At 37.5% G+C, this 21,187-nt stretch overlaps 12 protein-coding genes across 12 annotated transcripts; 4 read left to right on the top strand and 8 right to left on the bottom strand. All coding sequences in view use genetic code 12, as the record gives it.

Annotated features, from left to right (window-relative positions):
• Positions 1 to 117: 117 nt before the first annotated feature.
• KGF56_002361 (3-oxoacyl-[acyl-carrier-protein] reductase (NADPH)) lies at positions 118 to 852 on the bottom strand (the record flags this gene model as incomplete). The annotated part of the gene is made up of 1 exon (XM_049323581.1): positions 118 to 852. The coding sequence occupies one exon, from the start codon at positions 850 to 852 to the stop codon at positions 118 to 120; it is 735 nt and encodes a 244-aa protein (XP_049180589.1).
• A 450-nt stretch (positions 853 to 1,302) lies between these two features.
• MLC1 (Mlc1p) lies at positions 1,303 to 1,810 on the top strand (the record flags this gene model as incomplete). The annotated part of the gene is made up of 2 exons (XM_049323580.1): positions 1,303 to 1,305; positions 1,382 to 1,810. 2 exons carry the CDS (start codon positions 1,303 to 1,305, stop codon positions 1,808 to 1,810), a joined length of 432 nt encoding a protein of 143 aa, XP_049180588.1.
• Positions 1,811 to 2,057: 247 nt separating this feature from the next.
• KGF56_002359 (uncharacterized protein) lies at positions 2,058 to 2,657 on the top strand (the record flags this gene model as incomplete). Its single annotated transcript, XM_049323579.1, has 1 exon — positions 2,058 to 2,657. One exon carries the CDS (start codon positions 2,058 to 2,060, stop codon positions 2,655 to 2,657), a length of 600 nt encoding a protein of 199 aa, XP_049180587.1.
• Positions 2,658 to 2,701: 44 nt separating this feature from the next.
• KGF56_002358 (ribosome dissociation factor) lies at positions 2,702 to 3,886 on the bottom strand (the record flags this gene model as incomplete). The annotated part of the gene is made up of 1 exon (XM_049323578.1): positions 2,702 to 3,886. One exon carries the CDS (start codon positions 3,884 to 3,886, stop codon positions 2,702 to 2,704), a length of 1,185 nt encoding a protein of 394 aa, XP_049180586.1.
• An 837-nt stretch (positions 3,887 to 4,723) lies between these two features.
• On the bottom strand, positions 4,724 to 6,013 carry RIB1 (GTP cyclohydrolase II; the record flags this gene model as incomplete). The annotated part of the gene is made up of 1 exon (XM_049323577.1): positions 4,724 to 6,013. The coding sequence occupies one exon, from the start codon at positions 6,011 to 6,013 to the stop codon at positions 4,724 to 4,726; it is 1,290 nt and encodes a 429-aa protein (XP_049180585.1).
• A 1,047-nt stretch (positions 6,014 to 7,060) lies between these two features.
• Positions 7,061 to 7,573, bottom strand: KGF56_002356 (uncharacterized protein; the record flags this gene model as incomplete). Its single annotated transcript, XM_049323576.1, has 1 exon — positions 7,061 to 7,573. The coding sequence occupies one exon, from the start codon at positions 7,571 to 7,573 to the stop codon at positions 7,061 to 7,063; it is 513 nt and encodes a 170-aa protein (XP_049180584.1).
• A 435-nt stretch (positions 7,574 to 8,008) lies between these two features.
• Positions 8,009 to 8,844, bottom strand: ERV1 (flavin-linked sulfhydryl oxidase; the record flags this gene model as incomplete). Its single annotated transcript, XM_049323575.1, has 2 exons — positions 8,009 to 8,501; positions 8,726 to 8,844. 2 exons carry the CDS (start codon positions 8,842 to 8,844, stop codon positions 8,009 to 8,011), a joined length of 612 nt encoding a protein of 203 aa, XP_049180583.1.
• Positions 8,845 to 9,004: 160 nt separating this feature from the next.
• On the bottom strand, positions 9,005 to 9,712 carry KGF56_002354 (5'-deoxynucleotidase; the record flags this gene model as incomplete). The annotated part of the gene is made up of 1 exon (XM_049323574.1): positions 9,005 to 9,712. One exon carries the CDS (start codon positions 9,710 to 9,712, stop codon positions 9,005 to 9,007), a length of 708 nt encoding a protein of 235 aa, XP_049180582.1.
• Positions 9,713 to 10,167: 455 nt separating this feature from the next.
• On the bottom strand, positions 10,168 to 10,981 carry RPL28 (60S ribosomal protein uL15; the record flags this gene model as incomplete). The annotated part of the gene is made up of 2 exons (XM_049323572.1): positions 10,168 to 10,568; positions 10,933 to 10,981. The coding sequence occupies 2 exons, from the start codon at positions 10,979 to 10,981 to the stop codon at positions 10,168 to 10,170; spliced, it is 450 nt and encodes a 149-aa protein (XP_049180581.1).
• A 482-nt stretch (positions 10,982 to 11,463) lies between these two features.
• HGT18 (Hgt18p) lies at positions 11,464 to 15,200 on the bottom strand (the record flags this gene model as incomplete). The annotated part of the gene is made up of 3 exons (XM_049323571.1): positions 11,464 to 13,009; positions 13,320 to 15,034; positions 15,123 to 15,200. The coding sequence occupies 3 exons, from the start codon at positions 15,198 to 15,200 to the stop codon at positions 11,464 to 11,466; spliced, it is 3,339 nt and encodes a 1,112-aa protein (XP_049180580.1).
• Positions 15,201 to 16,007: 807 nt separating this feature from the next.
• ARC1 (Arc1p) lies at positions 16,008 to 17,153 on the top strand (the record flags this gene model as incomplete). The annotated part of the gene is made up of 1 exon (XM_049323570.1): positions 16,008 to 17,153. The coding sequence occupies one exon, from the start codon at positions 16,008 to 16,010 to the stop codon at positions 17,151 to 17,153; it is 1,146 nt and encodes a 381-aa protein (XP_049180579.1).
• Positions 17,154 to 18,055: 902 nt separating this feature from the next.
• Positions 18,056 to 20,962, top strand: ASG1 (Asg1p; the record flags this gene model as incomplete). The annotated part of the gene is made up of 1 exon (XM_049323569.1): positions 18,056 to 20,962. One exon carries the CDS (start codon positions 18,056 to 18,058, stop codon positions 20,960 to 20,962), a length of 2,907 nt encoding a protein of 968 aa, XP_049180578.1.
• Positions 20,963 to 21,187: the final 225 nt, after the last annotated feature.

Genomic DNA, 21,187 nt, shown 5'->3' with positions numbered 1-21,187 from the left:
TTTATTCTAGTATACCTCATGACTGGGTGTACCACTGCTTGTGATGTAATGTAGAGGGGTTTTGTTTTTTTTTTCTGTTGATGCAAAAAAGAGAATTGGTTGTAAACTTAGAGTGCGCTAACCTTTTTGAAGTTTATTGTCTAATATTATACACTCACCATTCATTGACAAATTCTCCAATATTTTCAATGCCTCATTTGCGACACAAGATACAGACACAGAAACGTCCAGTGCAAAATTTGTTGTTGTTACCAAAGAGCCCATATCTGTTTCTCTCATCAAACCAGGTAGCAATGCATTAACTCTAATTCTTCCTTTCAATTCGTTTGCCAAACTCGTAGTAAATCCCAAAAGTCCCGCTTTTGAAGCTGCATATACTGAAGTTCCAGGAAGTAAATGTTCTGTATAAGACAATATTGAAGAGATGTTCAAAATCGATGGATTCAATTTGCGGTGCCGTATCATGTTTCTTATAGCCATTTGACTTAATAGAATTGGAACTGTGAGATTCAAGTTCAACGTTTCAAGAGTTTGAGTGTGACTTGTCTTGTGCAACAAGTTCAGTGTAGTTACTCCAGCACAATTGACCAATATCGTATTAAGGTTTAAAAGATTTTGCATAACCGGTAAGCTCGAGCTATTTGGGTCGACTAAATTTAGCAAGTCTACTGATTGATAAAAATGCTTTTGACCATCATGCTTCAAAGATAATCTCTCTACTGCCTTCTTTAAAGCAGATGTGTTTCTTGAAACTAAAGTGACATTTGCACCTTCTTGAGCTAGTTTCGAAGCAATTGCAAATCCTAAACCTCGAGATCCTCCAGTTATCAATGCAAATTGGCCTTTAAACATGAGATCAAAAAAAAAAAAAAAAAAAAAAAAAAAAAGGGAAAAAAAAAAAAAAAAAAAAAAAAAAAAAAAAAAAAAAAAAAAAAAAAAAAAAAATTGGGGAAAAACAGAAGAAGAAAAAAAAAAGAAAAAGGTAGAAAAAAAGAACTCTGCTTATCAATCGAATTCTTCGCTACAAGTGCAGAGTGTGTAGTCTGATAAGCGAAAAGTCCATGCACTTTGAAGACCTCAAAACCTTGATTTTCAACTTGTTTATCTTCTATAGTTGAAAAGAGTGAAAAGAGTCGGGGGAAAAAAAAAAAAAAAAAAAAGAGATTCTGAGGGTAGTGCGCTCGCACCTCGAATTGGTTGGTAGCTCTCATTTTCCGTTTTATATTTTGTTTACATTCTTAAAAGTAACTTTGAATTTAATAAAGAAAGGTTTAAGTAAATCAAAGTTCCATATCAAACGGAATGGTAAGTAGGGTCCACAAGATTCAAGTACTATATGTTTTTTTAAAAATGTTTTTACTAGCTAACACAGATCTTTTAGTCACAGAATACGAAAACTTATAAAGACGCATTTGCCCTTTTTGACAAAAAGGGTACAGGCAAGATCCCTGTAGAATATTTGGGTGATTTATTAAGAGCTATCGGTCAGAACCCTACACTTGCTGAAATAGCAGAATTACAAAAGGGTGTAAAAAGTGCTGAATTCGATTTCGACACTTACCAGGAAATAATCAATCGTCCAGATGGGTTCAAGCCATTGGGTGCGCCAGAAGATTACATAAAAGGGTTTCAGGTATTTGACAAAGAGCAAACCGGTTACATTGGTGTTGGTGAGCTAAGATATATTTTAACTTCAATTGGGGAAAAGCTAAGTGATCAGGAAGTAGATGAGTTGTTGAAGGGAGTTAATGTAACTAGTGACGGCAATGTCGACTATGTTGAATTTGTGAAATCCATCTTGGATCAATAGCTGTTGAAGTGATATACAGATTTATCTATTTTGTATATGTATAGCTTATATATATATATCAGAAATAATGGGTCAAGAGATGGCATTATTTGTAGATCTTACTCTGTCGTCTTTTACTGGATTTCTCCATACAGTGAGAAAAAAATATTAAAGTTTTTAATCAAACTTATCAAAAAATTTTTTGCATCAATTCCAATTAATTACTTCTTCTCTTCACCTCACCACCCTGCTTCCTCTCCCCCTAGTTATGACAGAAAATATACCATCTTCACTGCTGCTAGCGATTCCTGCAACAACTGTTACAGATCTGATACTGGGAACTGAGCTTGATCTCAAGAAAAACGAGCGTTTTCATTTGTTTCCTAAGGACCGAATAGAGGCGCTAACAAGTACAGGAGCCCTTGTAGGTGTCATGATTGGATTTTATGAAGGCGTAAAGAAATCTGCTGCAAGATATTTGGTTGAAAATGCTCATAGACTTCCAACGACAAAAGGTGGATGGTATTTTTATCACAAGAGAAAAAATTATGAAATGATCGTTGGCGGCATGTCTAGTGGTATCAAGACTGGTGTTACGTTTGGAGGGTTTCTTGCCGCATTGTCTCTTTTGGAGTATTCCTTAGACTTTGCTAGGGGCCAAATTGATTTTATAAATACAACAGTATCGTGTTTTATTGGAACAGGTCTATATACGAGGTATAAACAACTCAATATTATACCAGCGAGAAAAATGGTTATTAGAGGTACAATTGCTGGACTATTATTGGGATTGGTGGAAGATGCAATGATCAATGCAAGGTCTGGGAAAGTTTGGTACATCGAAGAATTGAAGAAGAGATTCAGATAAACCTCTCTTACCAATTTTGTCTTTGGGCCATGCCATCTATCTTCTTATTCATTGTCCGACTCGTCTAAATCGGGGACTGGATATTTTAACAAAGCAGCCACTCCTGTTAATTGGTTCAATTGGATACCCAGCTCATGCAAACTCGAGAAAATGTACACCTTGGCCCCCATCAGTTTGGCTTGTTCGCAAATATCAATGTACATCCTCCTAGTTTTTACGTCGTCGTTTTGGAACAATTCATCGGAAACCATGAGAAATCGAATAGCATCCATTTGTAAAGCTTTTCGAATTTCGTCAAGTCCATACCATGCACGTCCATCATCGTCATTCAAAGCCTTTTGAAATTTCATCAAAACGTCCGATTCCTCGTAAAATTTGGTATCTGCAAGCTTCTTCAGTAGCAGCGAATCAGTCAAAACTTCTTCTAAACCTTGCAAATACCCCGTTGAACAATGTGCAACAAGAATTTTGTGCTTGTTGGTCAATATTATATTAAACCTCTTTGCATCCTTTGTGTTACCTGAACTTTGTAAATTCGTACACTCTTGGATTAGTCGTTCATATAAACTATTTGCTAAAAAGCCGGGACTTGCCAAAATGATAACTTTTAGCTTCTCAAAATCAAAATGCCTTATTATAGCTTGTATGATCATATTGAAAAATGAGTTCATTGCCTTATCCAAATCCCTTGTTCCGTAATCCTTGTTTTTCCTGGGTATCAGTTTTTCTATTTTGGCTTGTAATACCGTCATTTGGTCAGTAACATAGCATACATGTGCCACACCTTCTTGAAACACTACTGCACCAATATCGGCTTTTTTCTCAATTGAGCACAAATCGTCCAACAAGGTCATATCGTATTCGTCCCAGCTCTCTTTCACTATGGATATTTCTTTATTTAACTCTACTTCGGCAGTATGATAACTGTTTAGCGGAATATACTCTTGCTGAAGCAATGATTTACCATTGATCCTCATAGTTGAGTCGCTTGCAACATAGTCAATATCCTCTACTAATAATCTCAACTTAACAAGTATTTTTTCCATCTTAGCCTTACCTTTCGTTACTTGGTTAGGGTTACCCTTTTTCACATTTCGATGAGTTAAAAGTTGTACCGTATCTCCTTTTTGAATAAGATTGTATAAGTACCAGAGATCTTCAGAATCTTCAGGTACCAATGTTATTGCAACATTCTTATCCTTTAGCTTAACCTTGTTTTTTACCTTCATCGTTATACTGAGAGAGCAAGTGTATGTCTGTCTCTGTGTCTGTGAGATGAAATGAATAGTTTTCCAATCAAGCACTATATGATAATTAATTAAGTTTTTTTTTTTTTTTTCACTCTCGCTCTTATAGCAAAACATCTGATAATACAATAATATAGAATAATACATTGCTTTTAATATGAATCGAACAAAACAACCTTGCAATTAACTTTGAGTCAACTTTCTTCAAATGGAGAGATTTCTTGAAAGGTTCCTACTAATTTGCTCAAGTCTGCTTTGCTTTCTCTATTTACCTCTCTCCCACTGGCTTCTCTCTAGCTTTTCTCTCTACAGCATTGCTTACTTTAAACACTCGATAGGGTCGATAGTATCGGTGGCGCCTAGTGCTCCACTACCTCCCTCTGCTCGATAGTGACGCTTAGTCTAAATCACTTTATCATATAGAACACATATAATCATAGAAACCACTTCTACATAGTGTTAATGGGAAGGGGAAAAAAAAGTAGTAGTAGAATTAAAATAGGCACTTCTCCAAATTATGTGAAAGACTATTAATGGAAAAGGTCTATCTATACATTGACGGTTAAAAATGTCGTTTATCTCTTCATGCAAACAGGTTATCCCTTTCTAGTGCTCAAACTATTAGTTACCTCGTTTTCTACTCGTCTACCAGATCTCATGACCACACTCCACATTGTCTTCAACTATTTCTATAACACAGCATTTCTCCCATTTTCAAAAAAAAAATTCTCTATAATTATTTATAAAAAAAAAAAAAAAAAAAAAAAAACAGGTACATGGACTTTAAATGTTATTTTGTTTCTTTTTCTATTTTCTATTTTATTGATTGCCTATTTTTATTGGTTTTTCCAAAAGGTGGCCCATTCTTTCAATCTTGGTGCTTAAATATCCTTCTATTTCCTTGCTATTTATTCCCTTTTTGGAAACTCCGTTGGACCCATTCTCATGCGAATGACTCCAACTCAACGGTATCATAGGTATCCTTTCACTCACCGTAACCTCTTGATGTTTACCTTCGACAGCTATTATTTTATCGGGGTTATTTGTCAATAATTTAATTTCAACCAAACCTAAATCTAGTAGTATAGCTGTAGCTAGTGAAAAGTTTCTTGCATCTGCAGGGTGCCTTAGCATTAAATTTGCTTCTACTGTATCGGCACCTAAATCTTGCAAATTATATGCTTTCAATTTCTCACCAAGACCAATTCCTCTACCTTCCTGTCTTAAATATACCATGCATCCATGACCATTCTCTCCCATTATTTTCCCCGCTTGGTCAAATTGTTCGCCGCAATCGCATCTTGCACTCCACGCAGTTTCTCCAGTATAGCATTCTGAGTGGATGCGCACCAAAGTTGGTTCTGCAAACGTCAAGTCATCAATTATCAAGTCGCCTTCAGGCGTGAAATGCAACGTGCGTGTATTGTCTGAATCAGCAGTAGTTCTTCCGGGATAAAGCTCCCCTACATATGCGCCTCTAGTCATTCTATCTTGCTGGGTCTCACCTGGTCTTTGCTTGAATAAGGATCGAGATCGAATATCTTCTCCAAACACTATTGCCAAATGTTCCTTGCTATCAATATTGTTTTCGTAGAGATGTAGAAATATATCTGGACCTTGAGTCGTAGGAATTCTTGCTCTTGCTATGCAGTTAACTTGAGGTAGTTCATCGGGCAAGTTTGTTTGATCACGCATATCCTGGGTAATCACTGGTGGAAGTTGAGGCGATCCAACTTGCTGACCATTCGACAAAGGTAGCATTGCGCTTGATGGTCTTGGAGTAACAATTGGAATTTTGCTGACATCGCGAAGATAGTGTGGTGCAGGTCCTGCTCCATTGCTCTTATCACTATTGTCATTTTGTTTAACAGTACTAGACGGTTGCGGATGATGTAACAATGACATATCAGTAGTATCCAACTGGTTAAATGTCTTTTTATTCTTCTTCTGGTTGTTCAAAGGTAAGGAATGGACAGGATTTAAACCTGAGTGTAATTGAGTATACTCTTTGGATCTTAAGTCACCTTGTGATTTATAAGAAGAAACCTTGTTAAATGGTATATTATGAGCAGTACCAGCAACTAGTCCAACGTCAATATTAGTAGCCATATGGTTCCAAACGGCTCTCTTGTCTCGTTATACAGTGAAAAAAAAAAATTAATCAATCAATTAATAGAAAGAAGACCTGGGGACGGAAAAAAAAAAACTGGTGCTAGCTTCTAATTAGTAATATATTATGTAACACTTCTCACTAACCTCTTTCAGTAATCAGGGAGTAAATGAAAAAAGAAAAAAAAATAATAATAATAATAATATGGGTGTGAATTTTTCAAAGGGAAAAAGAGGCGATATTCAAAGTAGTTTTAAAGAACCTCTATAATGTGTGTTTAGGTGTGACTTTTCCAAAGAAAGTCTGAACTAAATGAAATATGAACTTAATGAAATATAAACAAAAAGTAGTTTAAAAAAATGTATTTATTTGAAAAATGTAGTTTGAGCAAGCCGTTCCCTATAATATTTATAGGCGTAATCCCGACTCGATTGTACAAGTGAAAAACTGAAAAATGATTCAACAATTGTGCGATATCGGAAAATAAAGTAGTGGGTTTTGGCAAATCGCTGTCAAGGAGTATCCCTAGGTCTTGAAGTCTTGATGATAAAGGGATGAAGTACTAAGCACGCATTGTTTTACAAACAAAACAATATTTCTCCTAAATTGGACATCATAAGCCGATGAGGATTTGTATGGAATTATATACAACCTTCAATTTGATAAATACAGAACTATTTTTATTTATTTTTTTTCCATATGGAAATAGAGGAAAAAGAAGTTTACCTAATAAGGATTACGTGATCGTAATTTCGAATATAAGAATAAAAGGTATATCAAAGGTTTTCCCTCTATTGCCTTAAAAGTAAGAGAAATGTATTACAAATAACAAGTATTGTGAGCTATTCACCCCCCACACACACACACATACACACTATTTGCATCTCTTAAAACAACTAGCAATTTTCTTCAGTCATCAATTACTAATTATTTTTTTTTTTACATTTTAGTGCAAAGCTCGTTTTTGCGTTACCAATGGTGCTACCATATCACCTAATATGCTTTTCCCATATGTGCCAACTAAAAACTTTATTGCCGTTTTCTGGTTAAACCGTTTTTAAAAACTCAATTACATCCTGTTCGTTAAAACGTTCGGTATCTGGAGTATACTGACCAACTACTAATTGGTGTTTCAACACAATCACACAGGGGAGTTTTTTGCCAACAACGTAATCTATCATTAACTCTTTTCCGCCTGGTGAGTCGGCTAAGATGTTGACCAAATACACTGGTTCCTGTCCGTTGGGATACTTTGACTTGTCGCTCAATACATCAAATAACGCTTGTGTAACTTTGTTATTCTGAGCATCGGCAAATGCAAAGTTCAACAACAACGGAGGTTTGACATTTATATAGTTGTATAATTCCTGCTTTTCCGTTATCCACACGTCTATAATCCTGTTGTTTGTCGTGAATTGTGAAGCCGGTGGTGGATATATTAGCCTTTGAGATTGTGCTGCATTCTTCCAAGACTTGAACCACTCGGAAATAGAGAAAAATCTCCAATGTTGGCAAGACTTGGATCTTTGAACTGTTCGAGCGAGGTTTCTACTAAACATGACGCTAATCTCTCTGATCTCGGTTGCTAAAAGCTGTACTAAAACGTGTATCCTTTCTACCCAGTATATTTTTTTTTTTTCACTCCCGAATGATTGTTTGCTGCGCATTTAAAAATGTCAAAATATAAAAATGTCAAAATGTCAAAATATCATTTAGGGTTCTCTTAGTCAGTCTGCTCCATATTGACCTATTTTAGTTCTTTCTACTACCAAAAACCATACCCTCTACAACACTATCTCGCTCTACTCGATAGTGGTGAAAAGTTAAAAGAAAAGAAAATTGTCAAGATTTCTATTACCGGTTAAGCCTTGAACTAATTCAAGGCTATGTTTTATGTTGATCTTGCTCGACATGTACCGCCTAAATTCTTCATTGTTTCCATTTTTCTATTAATACCTTGCCCCTGTTCCTCTATATTATATACAAGCGACTCTTTACTCTTCATCCCAACCATCTTTCCATCGTTTTTTCCAAAATTGACAATCAAATTTTGGTTTGCCTAATCTCTTATTTACAGCGTTATGAGCATCGCATAACCATTTACCCAAATCGTCTTGGCTACCGGTGTCGGGCTTGTGTTTTTCCATATATTTACCAAACTCTTCTCCACAAAACCAACAGGGATAAAAACCAGCAAACAAATTGAGAAACAGCTTCATATCTTGTTGCTGTTTTGTAGTTGGTTCTTCAGGGTACGTAGCTGCAATTGAATGAAGTAAAGACCACGAAGATCTGCCCAATTTGGTGACATCTGGTGGATCAACTTTGGTATAATATGAAGTTCCTGACGTGGTGGATGGCATAGTGGATGCAATTGTGCTTGAGCTAGATTCTGTTGATTGACCATGCTCCTTTTTCTCTTTCCTCAGCTTTGAAGACTTCCCCGTAGCAAGTTGAAAATCTAACAACGTGTTACATGCTCGACAACTTGAAAAAAAAATCGAGTGTTAGTATCAATATCTACCGAGTGACACTATCAAGCAGAGCGAGATAGTGTCGTAACAAGCTAGTCAGTGTTATAACAAGCTAGTCAGTAATATAACAAGCTAGTATTGTAACAAGCTATTCAGTGTCATAACAAGCTACTAAGTATGACTCCACTAGCTCGCTCTGCTCGCTAGTGTCGTCCATTTAGTCTTCAAAAAACGTACGGTTTGCCATCCTTGTCGTAAATTATTCTACGTCCAGATGCTCCAAATTGTGGCAATCCTTTCGGCGGTGTATCTACGGCTTTCTCTTGTGATGCCACCTTGGTTTCAGTACTTGACATTATTCTCTTTTACCCCAGGTTAGCTGAAGCAAGGTCCCAAAATTATTTGGTTTGTTTTTTTTTTGTATGAATATAGAGTGAAAAAAAAAAGAATTAATTATTCCAGAAAAAAAGATAAAAGATATATACCACAATATAATTTTTCATCACCAAAGTTCTACTAACCTTTCTTCTCCTCTTTCTTCTCCAATTTCTCGATGAAAGCTTCACGTTTTTGTAGTATAGCGTCACATAATTCGCCAACTTCTTTAGTTTTGACGGCGCTTCTTGCTCGATAAAACTGACCTATATCGTATTTCAAGCCATACTTAAGTTCATATTCCCATGCCATTTGAATCATTTCAAACTTATCAATATCCTTAACATATCTTGCTTCTGGGGTTCTAATTTCTTCATAATCGGTCCATAATTCTCGCATTTCGTGTGCAAACTCGGCATTGTATGGTTTCACAAACTCACATATGTAATTGATTGTCTCTAACTCTCTACGATGTTTTTCCTGTTGAGCAATACCACTAAATGGTGTAATATCTCCAACTAAACATTCTGCTAAATCATGCACTATAGCAATCTTGACGCACTTATCCTTGTTGATATTGGGTGGCGGGACAATCATCGATATTATTGCCATCCGATACATGTGGTCTGCGATGCTTTCTGCTTCTACAAGTGGAATGCCCAGATCTATCCATCCAGTTCGTGGTTGAAACTTTAAAGATGAGATGATTTGTAAAAATGCAAGAAACAAATTGATCGAGGAGGATTTTTCAACACTGTGACTTTCCTGGGCTAAGAGGTTCTTAATCAGTTGGGGAACAGCATCTTCGGGCTTCCACGTGTTTTCACTGAGGTTATTGATGGAAGTCATTTTGTACACCGTTGAATGTGAAAATAATCTAAAACTATTCGAACTTTTATATTTTCTCAAAACTAATACGTTTTTTTTCAACGCCAGGGTAAACATTTGACAATGACGCATAAGAGAAAGAAGAAAAGCAAAGCCCCAGAAAGATTTCTTTCCATATTTAGTTCAAAAAATTGAAAAAATTGAAGAAAAAAAGAACAATACTACTGCTACGGATGGAAAAGAAGTGAACTTCAATGTAATTGAAGTTTTGGTTTGTTTGTCTTTTTTTTTTCCTCTTCTGTTTTCCTTGTTTCTGATCTTACTCACACATAGTTTGAAAGACAAATGAAAAACTATCCAAAAAGCAAGGTAAAAGTCCCAAGTCACTTGTTTAACCCTAGAAACTATGCTTTTATTTAATATACAAAGTTACAGAAAAACAAAAAAAATATAAGGACCACAATAACAATTTAAGCTTAAGCAACTAATTCAACAACACCACCAACAGCTCTAATTTTTTCTTCGGCTAATTTGGAAACAAATCTAGCTTTGACAATAACAGGAACTTCTGGTAATCTACCCTTACCTAAAACCTTACCGTAACCGGCAGCCAAAGTGTCGATGACTGGAGCGGCTGACGAAGAAGAGCTTTTCAAGTATTCTTCCTTTTTATCACTCTCAACTAAAGTCCATAATTTGTCCAAGTTGATTTCTGGTCTCCAGAAATGGTTTTGTTGTTTATGGAAATATCTCATACCCACTTTACCAAAGTAACCTGGGTGGTATTTATCTAAATTTGTTCTGTGATGATGTTGACCACCAGCTTTACCTCTACCACCTGGATGTTTTCTGTGTTTTCCGATTCTACCCTTACCGGCTAAATTAGATAAAAGTTAGTATTTTATTTTAGAGTCGAAATTGCAATGAAAAGAGGAGGTGATGATATAAGCCCAAACTGCTATTGATTGATGAGGCTATCTTGAATTGCTCCGAGGTGGTCTTCAAATATCAAGCAAGCAAGCAAGTATGTAAACAAGGATATGCTTGTAACGTTTGCCTCAGATACCTCTCTTTAAGTTTGACCTGGCATTCTCCATAAATTCAATTTATCCATAATATTCCATAATTTCATATATGTATATAACATAGAACGTATTTTAGTTCTCTCCTCTCTCTCTCTCTCCTCCTTTCATCTTATTCTCATCTTTTTCCTCTTTTCATCTCCCTCTATTCGTACATACCAGAAACATGTCCTCTGTGTTTTCTGGTCTTAGTTAATCTGGTAGGCATTGTGTCTGACGATGATGATGTGTAGAAGTTAAAAGTATATGAAAAATTTACATTGAAAAATTTACTAAGAAAAAAAAAATGGTTTTGCTGAATGTAGCTCTATTAGGAGTTGGGAGCATTAGGTATCGATGCTACCATATGTTGCCTGTCTTTTTTTCTACTGTATACCAACCATCAACACCATTATAGTTCAGGGTCGTGTAGTTCATCTATACTAAGTAGCTCTAAAAAAAATCATACATAACGCTACCGTGACATGTGCTTGTCAGGGTTAAGACCTACTGCGACATTCTCCTTACAACTCGGACTTTATACTCAATACGACATGTTCCTTTTTTTCCAACTCGGGTTTTAAACTGAACACGACATTTCTTTCTCTTTTTCCTCGTTTCAGGTATTATACTGAATACGATATTTGTATTGCTCTTTGTGTGTGTTTGTGTGTGTGTCTCTCCCTCCCCTCCACCCCCCTTTTGTGGCTTTTATGGATGGGGCCTTTCCCATACTTCGGCGTAAGTTGATAAACCTTTTGTCTCTGGAACATAGTTCTTTATAAACCAAACACTGAAAATACACATTGCGGTAAATATGAAGTAGACTGAACCGCCAATTGAGTGTAATAGTACAGGGAACAGGTATCCAACAATAAAAGTTGCGACCCAGTTCAAACTCACACCAAAGCTTTGAGCTGTTGCTTTGGCTCGAGTCTGAGTGACTTCGCCAACCAAAAGGAATGGGATCGGGCCTAATCCGATTGCAAAAAATGTTATGTAAGTAAACGTACCCACTATTGAGAGTACTGAATTGGTCCAGATTATACCCAATCCTATCAATATCGTGGCAATGCCTAAGAAGGAAACCGATGTTAATAGCAATGGCTTCCTTCCTAACCTATCCACCACATTTGCAGAAGCAAAAGTCACTACCACATTCACCAAGGATATCAAACAATTGATCAATATTGAGTGGTTTGGAAAGATGGATATCAATACAGAAACCCCATAAAAGATTATTGAGTTGATTCCGTCAAATTGTTGTAAAACTAAGACTCCAGTAGATGCAATACGAGAGTTTTTGAATTCTGGAGATGTGATGTACTCCTTCAATGAGACGACTGTTGCCTTTTGTTGTTGTTGTTGTTGGGACTGCGCTTGCGCTTGTCCAAATGGGTTATCTTCGATGTCACTGCTCTCAACTACACTACTAGTCCCGGGGCTTTCGTCGTGTCCGTCTTTCCAACTATTAACCTCTTCCGTGACTTGTGAATAACTTCCTGCTCTCAATTTATGTAGTACAGTAAACGCTTGATCACGATTTCCTTGATTGGCTAACCACAACGGGGACTCGTAGACGTAAAAAATCAACACAAGCACATTAATCATAGCCACGATTGCTGCTGTAATCAATAACCATCTCCAATCATTATCATTTGACCATTTCAATGAAAGCATTTGCGTGAATAAAATTCCCACATTGATACTTACTTGATTCATGGATCCTAACAACCCTTTAGAATCAGTTGGAGCAACTTCATTTATATATAAAGCAGTGATAACCAACGCCATTCCAGCGCCCAACCCACAAATGAACCTGCCAATTAGTAAAGTAACGTACTCATTGCTCAAGCCATTTAGTAAAGACCCCAATATGTACAAAGCACAATGCAAATAGCTGGTAATTTTCCTACCGTATTTATCTGCGACATACCCCACATAGAATGAACCTATCAATCCACCAATCGAAAAAATAGAAGTGACGAGTCCAATTTGATCGGGACTCATTGGAATACACTGTTTGAAACCCCTTGATCCAAAAAACGACTCTTCATAAGGTACTGAGCCCGGTTGTGATCTTCTACATGACAATACCAATTCTGGAGAGTTTAACTCTGCCATGTGGTATCCAAATTGTAGAGACCCTAAGCATACTATTGAAACAGATGTTATCAAACTTGATGTTAGCTTTGAACTAGGCGTAGAAAATGCCATAGTAATTGCCATGGTACTGGATCGACAAACCTGAAAACCTCTAATACACAAGCGCAGCTAGCAATGATGATTAAGTTCTCTTATCTCTCCTCTCTACTCCTTTTTTTTTGGCTTATACACCTCATTCCTGTTTTTTTTTTGTACCCCCTTACTACCTATTGGAGGAACTATATTGTTTTCAAGGGGGTTGGGACGGAAAAAAAAAGCTTAAGGGGTAGTAGGTTAAAGACTAGGAGAGAGTTTTTTTTTTTTTTGGTTACAAAACTTTACATTCATATAGCTACATAATTGGGAGAAAGTTACCAACTATCATCATTGGGATCCCAAAAACGTCTCTCTTTAGTGTCCACATACACCCTGTTCTTATTTTTACATCTCTCTTGGGCGTCAATAATGTACATTCAGTTATCGTAGCACCCAAAAAATCTCCAAAAGCAATTCTTGAAAAAACTTGAAAATATTCAATAACTGACTCGTCGTCCAAAAGCTCTACAATGAACCTCTTCTTACCATTATTACCGCTACCAAGTAGCTCTTCTTTTGTCCAACCTGTAAGTATACAAAATTCGTCTCCGACATATGCAATTTCTCCTGTTCGTCTCCAAACAATTGTAGGAGTTCCACTAATTTTGATAAAGTTATGATACGTTAGTAGTGTTCGCTGAAAGCATTGTTCCATAAAAATCAAATCATGCTCTTTTAGTGAATTTGTACAAGCGATGAAGGATGGTCTATAAACCGCCATCGACTGGGCCATTTTGACAAGCATCGGTTTGGAGAAACGTTTTCTCAAATATGCAATCAATGAATGATAACCGGGCGTATACGAAAATGGCATTTGAACTTTGGCGTATATCTCTTCTGGCTCTTTGAAAAGGGTGGGAGTAGTCGTGTCATTCGTGGTCGTAGTAGTAGTAGTACCTCCAGAGGTACCATGCTGATGCGTAGTTTGTTCAGTCAGTCCCGTGATTGAAAAAGATAGTAACAGTTTTGAGTTTTTTTCTTTGTAAACGGCGTAGTCGTTACTTTTCATTTGCTCGATATAGGCAATTACATCAGGGAAATAGGTTATTTGATGATCGGTACCAGTATGGCCAATAAAATATTGGTTGATACTTTCATCACATATGGGAAAAGTAGATTTGTCAAATAAGCTGGTCCTTGCAAAATCCAGTGGAGATGGCGTGTGCATCTTGGCTTGTCCAGTGTCATGCGTTTCGTCTTTTCTTGCCTCACTTGCTTCTGATGAAGAAAGAAGTTGATGCTGTGAAGTTCCCCCTACTACAGTTGAAGGTGCATTAGGTGGCGATAGCACGGGGGAAAATTTATTAGAATTTGGGGTTCCTTCGTTTGATGTAGTGTGATGACCTCCCATGGCATCTTGCAATATATTTGATAGCGTTGAGTATTCCAAATCTGCTGCCGTTGATAGGAATTTCGTCTTCTTTGAATAATTCATATATAGTTGAGCATTCGAGTTTGACGAGTTTCCGGGAACAGGAGAATACTGAGACTGGGGCTGGGGCTGGGGCTGGGGCTGGGGCTGGTGCGGATGGTGAATTTCCGTTTGGCGTGGTGGGGGCATATTGGGAGGAACAGATCGCAGGACATATATATCTGGAAGGCTATAGCCATTATGCGATGGCTGAGCTAATTCTGGCGATGTTGAACTATGTTGAAACAATGTTGCTTCATACGTTATGTGATTAGGCACTTGACTTGCAGTTGAATGTAGTAATCGTTGAGGTTCAAATTGAGCTATTCGGTTTTGCGGTAGTGTTTGTGCTTGCAAAGTAGGTAGATGTGCTTGTTGCAGTTGATTTGGGAAGGAGGTTGTTAGCGGAGTTTGTGTATCACTTGAATAATTTGCATCATGGCTATTCACACGCCTCACTAACAAACTCGAGTTTGGTACATCTTCTAGGTATTTTTTTCTCTTTCTAGGTGCATCTTGGCAAGTGCTTGCTAGCTTTCTCTTGATACACTTTTTGCAAGGCCGACCTGGATCACAGGTCATATGAGCCTTGTGGCAATGAGTACAGGCGCGCGTAGTCTTGATACGTTTCTATTTCCAAAAAAAGAGTCAATGTTAGTAGTCCAAGAATTACTCCCTTCTTTCACTCTCAATAGATAAAAAAAAAACAAAAACATACTGGTTTTGTAACAACGGAATCATTTCGATATTCCTCTTTGATATCCGCTTTGCTTGTTTGAACCTCCTCGTCTATCATAATGAATCAGTGGGCCATTTGTAAATAGATACTTAGATCAAGCCGAAAACGTATTTGTTAATGCTTTCTACTAAGAGTAATAACTACTTACTATATACCGGGTTTTCGGAGAAAAAAAAACAAAAAAAAACGTCCTTGTTAAATAATATATAGCGCTACCATCATAAATGAACCCTTGACCAATTGATCAATTGGGTAGTAGAGTGAGAGTATACTCAGCAAATGAGTCCAAATAGCAAAACGGAGTCCTATCTGTAGAAACAACCTTGCTCGTAACAATTTCGGTCCTACAGAGATTGTTTGATTTTTTTTTTTTTGCTTCATTTTGAGTCAAAATGTTAACTTGAATATGTGTCTTATGACTTTTGATCTCCTGTGATTCAGCAATTACACAAGCACTGTAAACCGACACTATCGAGCAGAGATAGTGGAGCACTTGCAAATAGACTTATAGACTTAGATTACTATCGAGCAGAGCAAGTAGAGCACTTGCAAATAGACTTAAATTACTATCGAACAGAGCGAGTGGAGCACTTGCAAATGTCTCTATTTAGTACTTTACCCATTTTGAAACTGTCTCTATTTAGCATCTCTTTACACACCTTTATACTCGAGAATAATAACAAATCTATGTTCTAGCACTTCTTTCATCAATCCTGAATCGCCAAATCTGTCATTCAGTCGTGTGTGCCGTGCCACTAGTTGTATATTTTTTTTCTTTCTTGTACGCAGTATTGAAAAATGAAGCTCATCTCATAAATTTATTTCAACCCATTAATAACTTAACAAGAGCCACCACCTATTGATATGTCTGATTTTATTCAAAAGTTTGAAAAATTGTCTATTACTGATATTCCAGAAAATTTGGAAAACGTCAAATTCCCAGAATTGACTCCTGAACAAAAAGCCTTATCGTCACAGTTTGAAACATTATCAACTAGGCTTGATGAAAAAGACACATTGTTACAAATTAATGACTCATTGAGAACAAAAACTTTTGTTAGTGGGAGCGTTCCAAGTAGGGCAGATTTGGTTTTGTTTTCAAAGGTATTTCCATTGGCATCGAAATGGACAGATAAAGAGGAAATTGCAAACTTTAGACACATTTTTAGATGGATTGATCTTGTTCAAAATAGATTAGTAAACGTTTCTGAACCTCTCAAGATTGATTATGATATTGAATTACCTAGAGAGGTGAAAGAGAAGAAAAAAGCGGCACCAGCAGCAGCAGCAGTAGATGCACCAGCAGCTGCTGCCGCCACCACCACCACCACAAAAGAAGGGAAAAACACCCCAGCTTCTTCAGCACATGGTCCTGGTCATACGTTAACTGAGGAAGAGCTCAAAAAAAGGGCTGCAGCAAAAGAAGCAAAGAAAGCAGCAAAAGCAAAACTCAATGCTGAGAAACAACAACAACAGAAGGCGGCTTCTACAGCTTCTGCTCCTACCCCAGCAATGGTGGATTTAAGAGTTGGTTTCATTAAAAAAGCTGAAAGACACCCAGATGCTGATACTTTATATGTATCAACTATTGAAATGGGGGACGAAGACGGCCCAAGAACCGTTTGTTCTGGTTTAGTCAATGAAATTCCTCTTGAAGAAATGCAACAGAGATATGTTATAGTTGTAGCAAATTTGAAACCGGTAACTATGAGAGGTATCAAGAGTTGTGCAATGGTTTTGTGTGCTTCGAATGCTGATAAGGTTGAGTTTGTTAATCCACCAAAGGATTCAAAGCCTGGTGATAAAATCTTTTTTGAAGGTTACAATGGTGTACCAGAAAAACAATTGAATCCTAAAAAGAAGATTTGGGAGGCAATCCAGCCTAAATTCACCACAAACGAAAACTTTGAAGTCACTTATACTGAGGAGGGCAAGAGCCCTAGCAAATTGATGAATGAAAAAGGAGAGTTGTGTAAAAACTCTACAATTGTCGGCGCAAAGGTTAATTGATTCACTATAGAGCAACACTATCGAGCGAAGCGAGATGGTGTTGCTCGATAGTGATAGTCAGTGTGCAACACTAGTCAATGCTCCACTATCAATCTTGCCACTATTAGTTGAATGAGATAAAGCAAAGGAAAAGAGAAAAGGAGGGGAAGATAGCGAAACACTATCGAGCGAAGCAAGATAGTGTTGGTGTTGCTCGATAGTGATAGTCAGTGTGCAACACTAGTCAATGCTCCACTATCAATCTTGCCACTATTAGTTGAATGAGATAAAGCAAAGGAAAAGAGAAAAGGAGGGGAAGATAGCGAAACACTATCAAGCGAAGCAAGATAGTGTCGGTGCTGCTCAATAGTGATAGTCGTGGGACCTGCAATATTTTCTAGGAACGAATATCGTGTGGAGAAAAAAAAAGGGGAAGGCGGGGCGGGGCGGGAGAGGGTAGCAGCTAGTTGGTGTGGTCCACTATCTCGCTTCGCTCGATAGTGTCGATAGTGTCGATAGTGTCGCGACGATTATGTAACCACTCTAGTACTATATTTCCCACTCTTTGCTTTATCCTTTACTTATCATTACTTTACTTGTTTCGCCAATTGTATTGTTCTTTTTTCCCCCTAGTTTCCAACAAATCTATGAGACAAACAAAGTAAAATCTTGCAAGTAATCAAATCTTTCACTCAATTGTACCAGAAGAAAAAAAGACAAAAAGAAAAACACTTAAGTATGTAGGGGAAAAAAAAAAACCTGATTAGCTAATATAACATTGAAAAAGCCGGTTTAAGTTGACCAAATATAAGGGTTTGGGTGCAAGAATAGAGCTGGAAAGGACAGAGCAGAGAGGATAGACAAGGTAAAGGCTTTAAAGAAGTAGGCAATATAGCTAGGATATCTTGTTATTTGTTAAGAATATGGGCAAAAATCTACTAGAGGAAGATGTTTCTCCACATAGTACTCATATGAGTAGTAGTAGTAGTGATTATTTATCTACTACTTCAACTTTGGCTATAACTCACAAACGAGGTGGTTCGGCTTCCGAGCCCAAAAGACGAAGGGTGACTAGAGCTTGCGATACGTGTCGTTCGAAAAAAGTCAAATGCGACGGGTGCCAGCCCTGCATCCACTGCACTGTTTACTCCTTTCGCTGTACATATGACGAGCCAAATATCAGAAATAAGAAAAATATCGGTATCCCCAAACCGCCCGAATCAAGTGTTGCCGCTTTGCAAGTTGCAGCGCAGGCGGCGGCAAGTGGATACAACAGCGTTAATGGGGTGTCTATCGACGCTTACCCGACAAAGAACTTGATTATCGCCCAACAAGTAATTTCGACATTATTCCCCAAACTTCAAATTAATTTTTTTAGCCACAAGTTGAATTTCGACTTGGATAGATTCCAAAAAGCAGTATCGCATGTAGAGCAGAAACTGGGCTCTTTGGAACTTCTCTTGAACGAGGTGTCGGAGTTGACGCAGGACTTTGATAATCCTGTACCACCGTCTAGAGGTCATACCGCTAGTGTCACATCCGATGACTCATCACCTTCGCAATCGCCTTGTGAAATAAAACTCGTATTGCCTAGTAAGGAAGAAACACTTCAGTTGATTTTCACAACCTGGAATAAAGCATGTGTGCTATTTAGATTTTATCATAGACCATCTTTGTTGGAGGAAATTGACTTGTTATATTCATTGGACCCTTCGCAGTACGGCGACCGACAACAAAAGTTTCTTCCGTTTTTGTATTCTAGTTTAGCATGCGGGTCTCTCTTCAGCAAGACTCCGTATACTACTTCAACGGCGAACGATCATTTGGAAGACGATGGATTCAAGTATTTCTTGGAAGCCAGAAAATTGATTGATATAAGTAACGTTGGAGATTGTAACTCGATACAGACTATAATTATGATGATAATCTACTTGCAATGCTCGGCCAGATTGTCAACTTGCTATTCATACATTGGTATAGCTTTAAGAAGCGCCTTGAAGGAGGGGCTTCATCGTAATTTATCAGTTTTCCAGAATTCAAGGAGGAAGTTAGATCCCATTGAGGTTGATACACGGAAAAGAATGTTTTTTACTATTTACAAAATGGACATTTATATTAATTCCTTGTTGGGATTACCCAGATCTTTAGCAGAGGATGAATTTGATCAAGAATTACCGGTAGACTTGGACGATGAAAATATAACTAGGCAAGGCTACGATTTTGAGAAACAGGGTGGCAAGCTAAGTTCTGCCGGCTGTGCTAACCACCATACAAAACTTATGTTTATCATGTCTCATATTATAAGAAAGCTATATCCTGTAAAGGTAAATAACGTTGATCACACAGGGCCAGACGACATTCATCAGAATGTGACGGAGCTTGAAATGGAATTGAAAATATGGTTGAATAACTTACCGGCTGAGTTGCAGCCTACGGATCCAAACTCTGATAAAATTGATGTTCCTGCAAGATTCGTGTTGGCAAACTGTTATTTACAATTGGCGTTTTTGAATTGTCAAATAATGTTGTATCGTCCATTTATTCATTATATAAGCGATTCCATGAGAAGCAACTCCTCGGACCCTCGCTCGCTAATAAGGGGGAGAAACTGTATAAAGATTGCTCGTATGGTTGTTAAATTGGCCAACAAAATGATTGACGAGAAATTGTTGATTGGGACATATTGGTTTTCTATGTATACCATTTTTTTCAGCATTGCATGTTTGGTGTATTATTACCATTTTGCAAATTACAAGAATAACGGTTTAGGGGCCAATTATGCTGGTGTTTTATTTGATGACGATTTGAACATAGACGTTATTAAAAAGGATATTGAGATTGGCAAGAAAGTGTTGGATTGTTTGAAAAACTCCTCGAATAGTTCGTTGCGGATTTACAACATTTTAAACACTTTGTTTGAACAATTGAATAGAAAAACTGCTTCAAGATCGTTGGTGAAGAAGGTAAACTCATCTCCTACAAATAATAACAACAATAATAATGATGATACACAATCGACAGCAGGTCAACTTAGAAGTGAGCCACCAGAAAGTTTTAATTCAAGTAACGTGAGAAGTACATTTGCTAATTTTGATAATAACAATCTGTATCTGCAGAGTGGCAAGAGCGGGGAATTGAATGAATTGTTTAAGAATACAAACATTGATAGATTTCAGACTCATTCTGAAATGGCACCAAGTATTGTCAATATTCGAAAGCTCAGTCCCGTTAAGGAAGAGGAGAACGAGGAGATTGGTGGTAAAGTCGGTGGCGATCTCACTGCAAATTACATGCCGGGGGTTTTTGATAAGCTTGATGCACAAATATTTGGCAAGATACTACCGCCATATATGACGGAGAAGAAAGAGTTTATCAACAATGTACAACAGCAACAACAACAACAACAGCAGCATGAGCAGCAACAGCAGCAGCAACATCAGCCACAACAACAGCAGCAGCAGCAGCAGCAGCAACATCAGCCACAACAGCAGCAGCAACAGCAGCAGCAGCAACATCAGCAGCAGCAACATCAGCAGCAGCAGCACCATCAGCCACACCATCAGCCACACCATCAGCCACATCATCAGCGACATCAGCGACATCAGCAACGACAACAACAACCGAGGCAGGAGCTGTATGTACCAACCGAGAATAGAGAACCAACTGGGCCAGATATAACCACTAACAACTTTCTACATCCTGTCCGAATTGCACTGCTGAACACAGATATACTGGGAGATATTCTAGACTTTGATGAACTTCTTGCATCTTTCAGTGATCCTAGTGGGTTCTCTGGTCAAAAGAACCTGATTGATTTTACTGCTTCTTAGTCAAATTGAAAAAAAAAAAAAAAAGAAAAAAAGAAGCTGTATGTATTTATTTATTATCAATAAAGGTGAAACGTATGTCTACGATAACAGAAAGCATAGTTACAATACTCTAATTGTTCAGTTATTCTCTCTACCCCCACCCCCGGATTTCTTTTTTCTCCTATATTAGTTTTCTTTTGTTTCGTTACGTAATTACCGGTAATAAAACTATTTCTCGGATATAAA

Source organism: Candida oxycetoniae (assembly GCF_023343755.2).
Source record: "Candida oxycetoniae strain CBS 10844 chromosome Unknown scaffold42, whole genome shotgun sequence".
NCBI classification, from domain to species: Eukaryota; Fungi; Ascomycota; class Pichiomycetes; order Serinales; family Debaryomycetaceae; genus Lodderomyces; species Lodderomyces oxycetoniae.
This window is presented reverse-complemented; position numbering and strand designations above follow the sequence as displayed.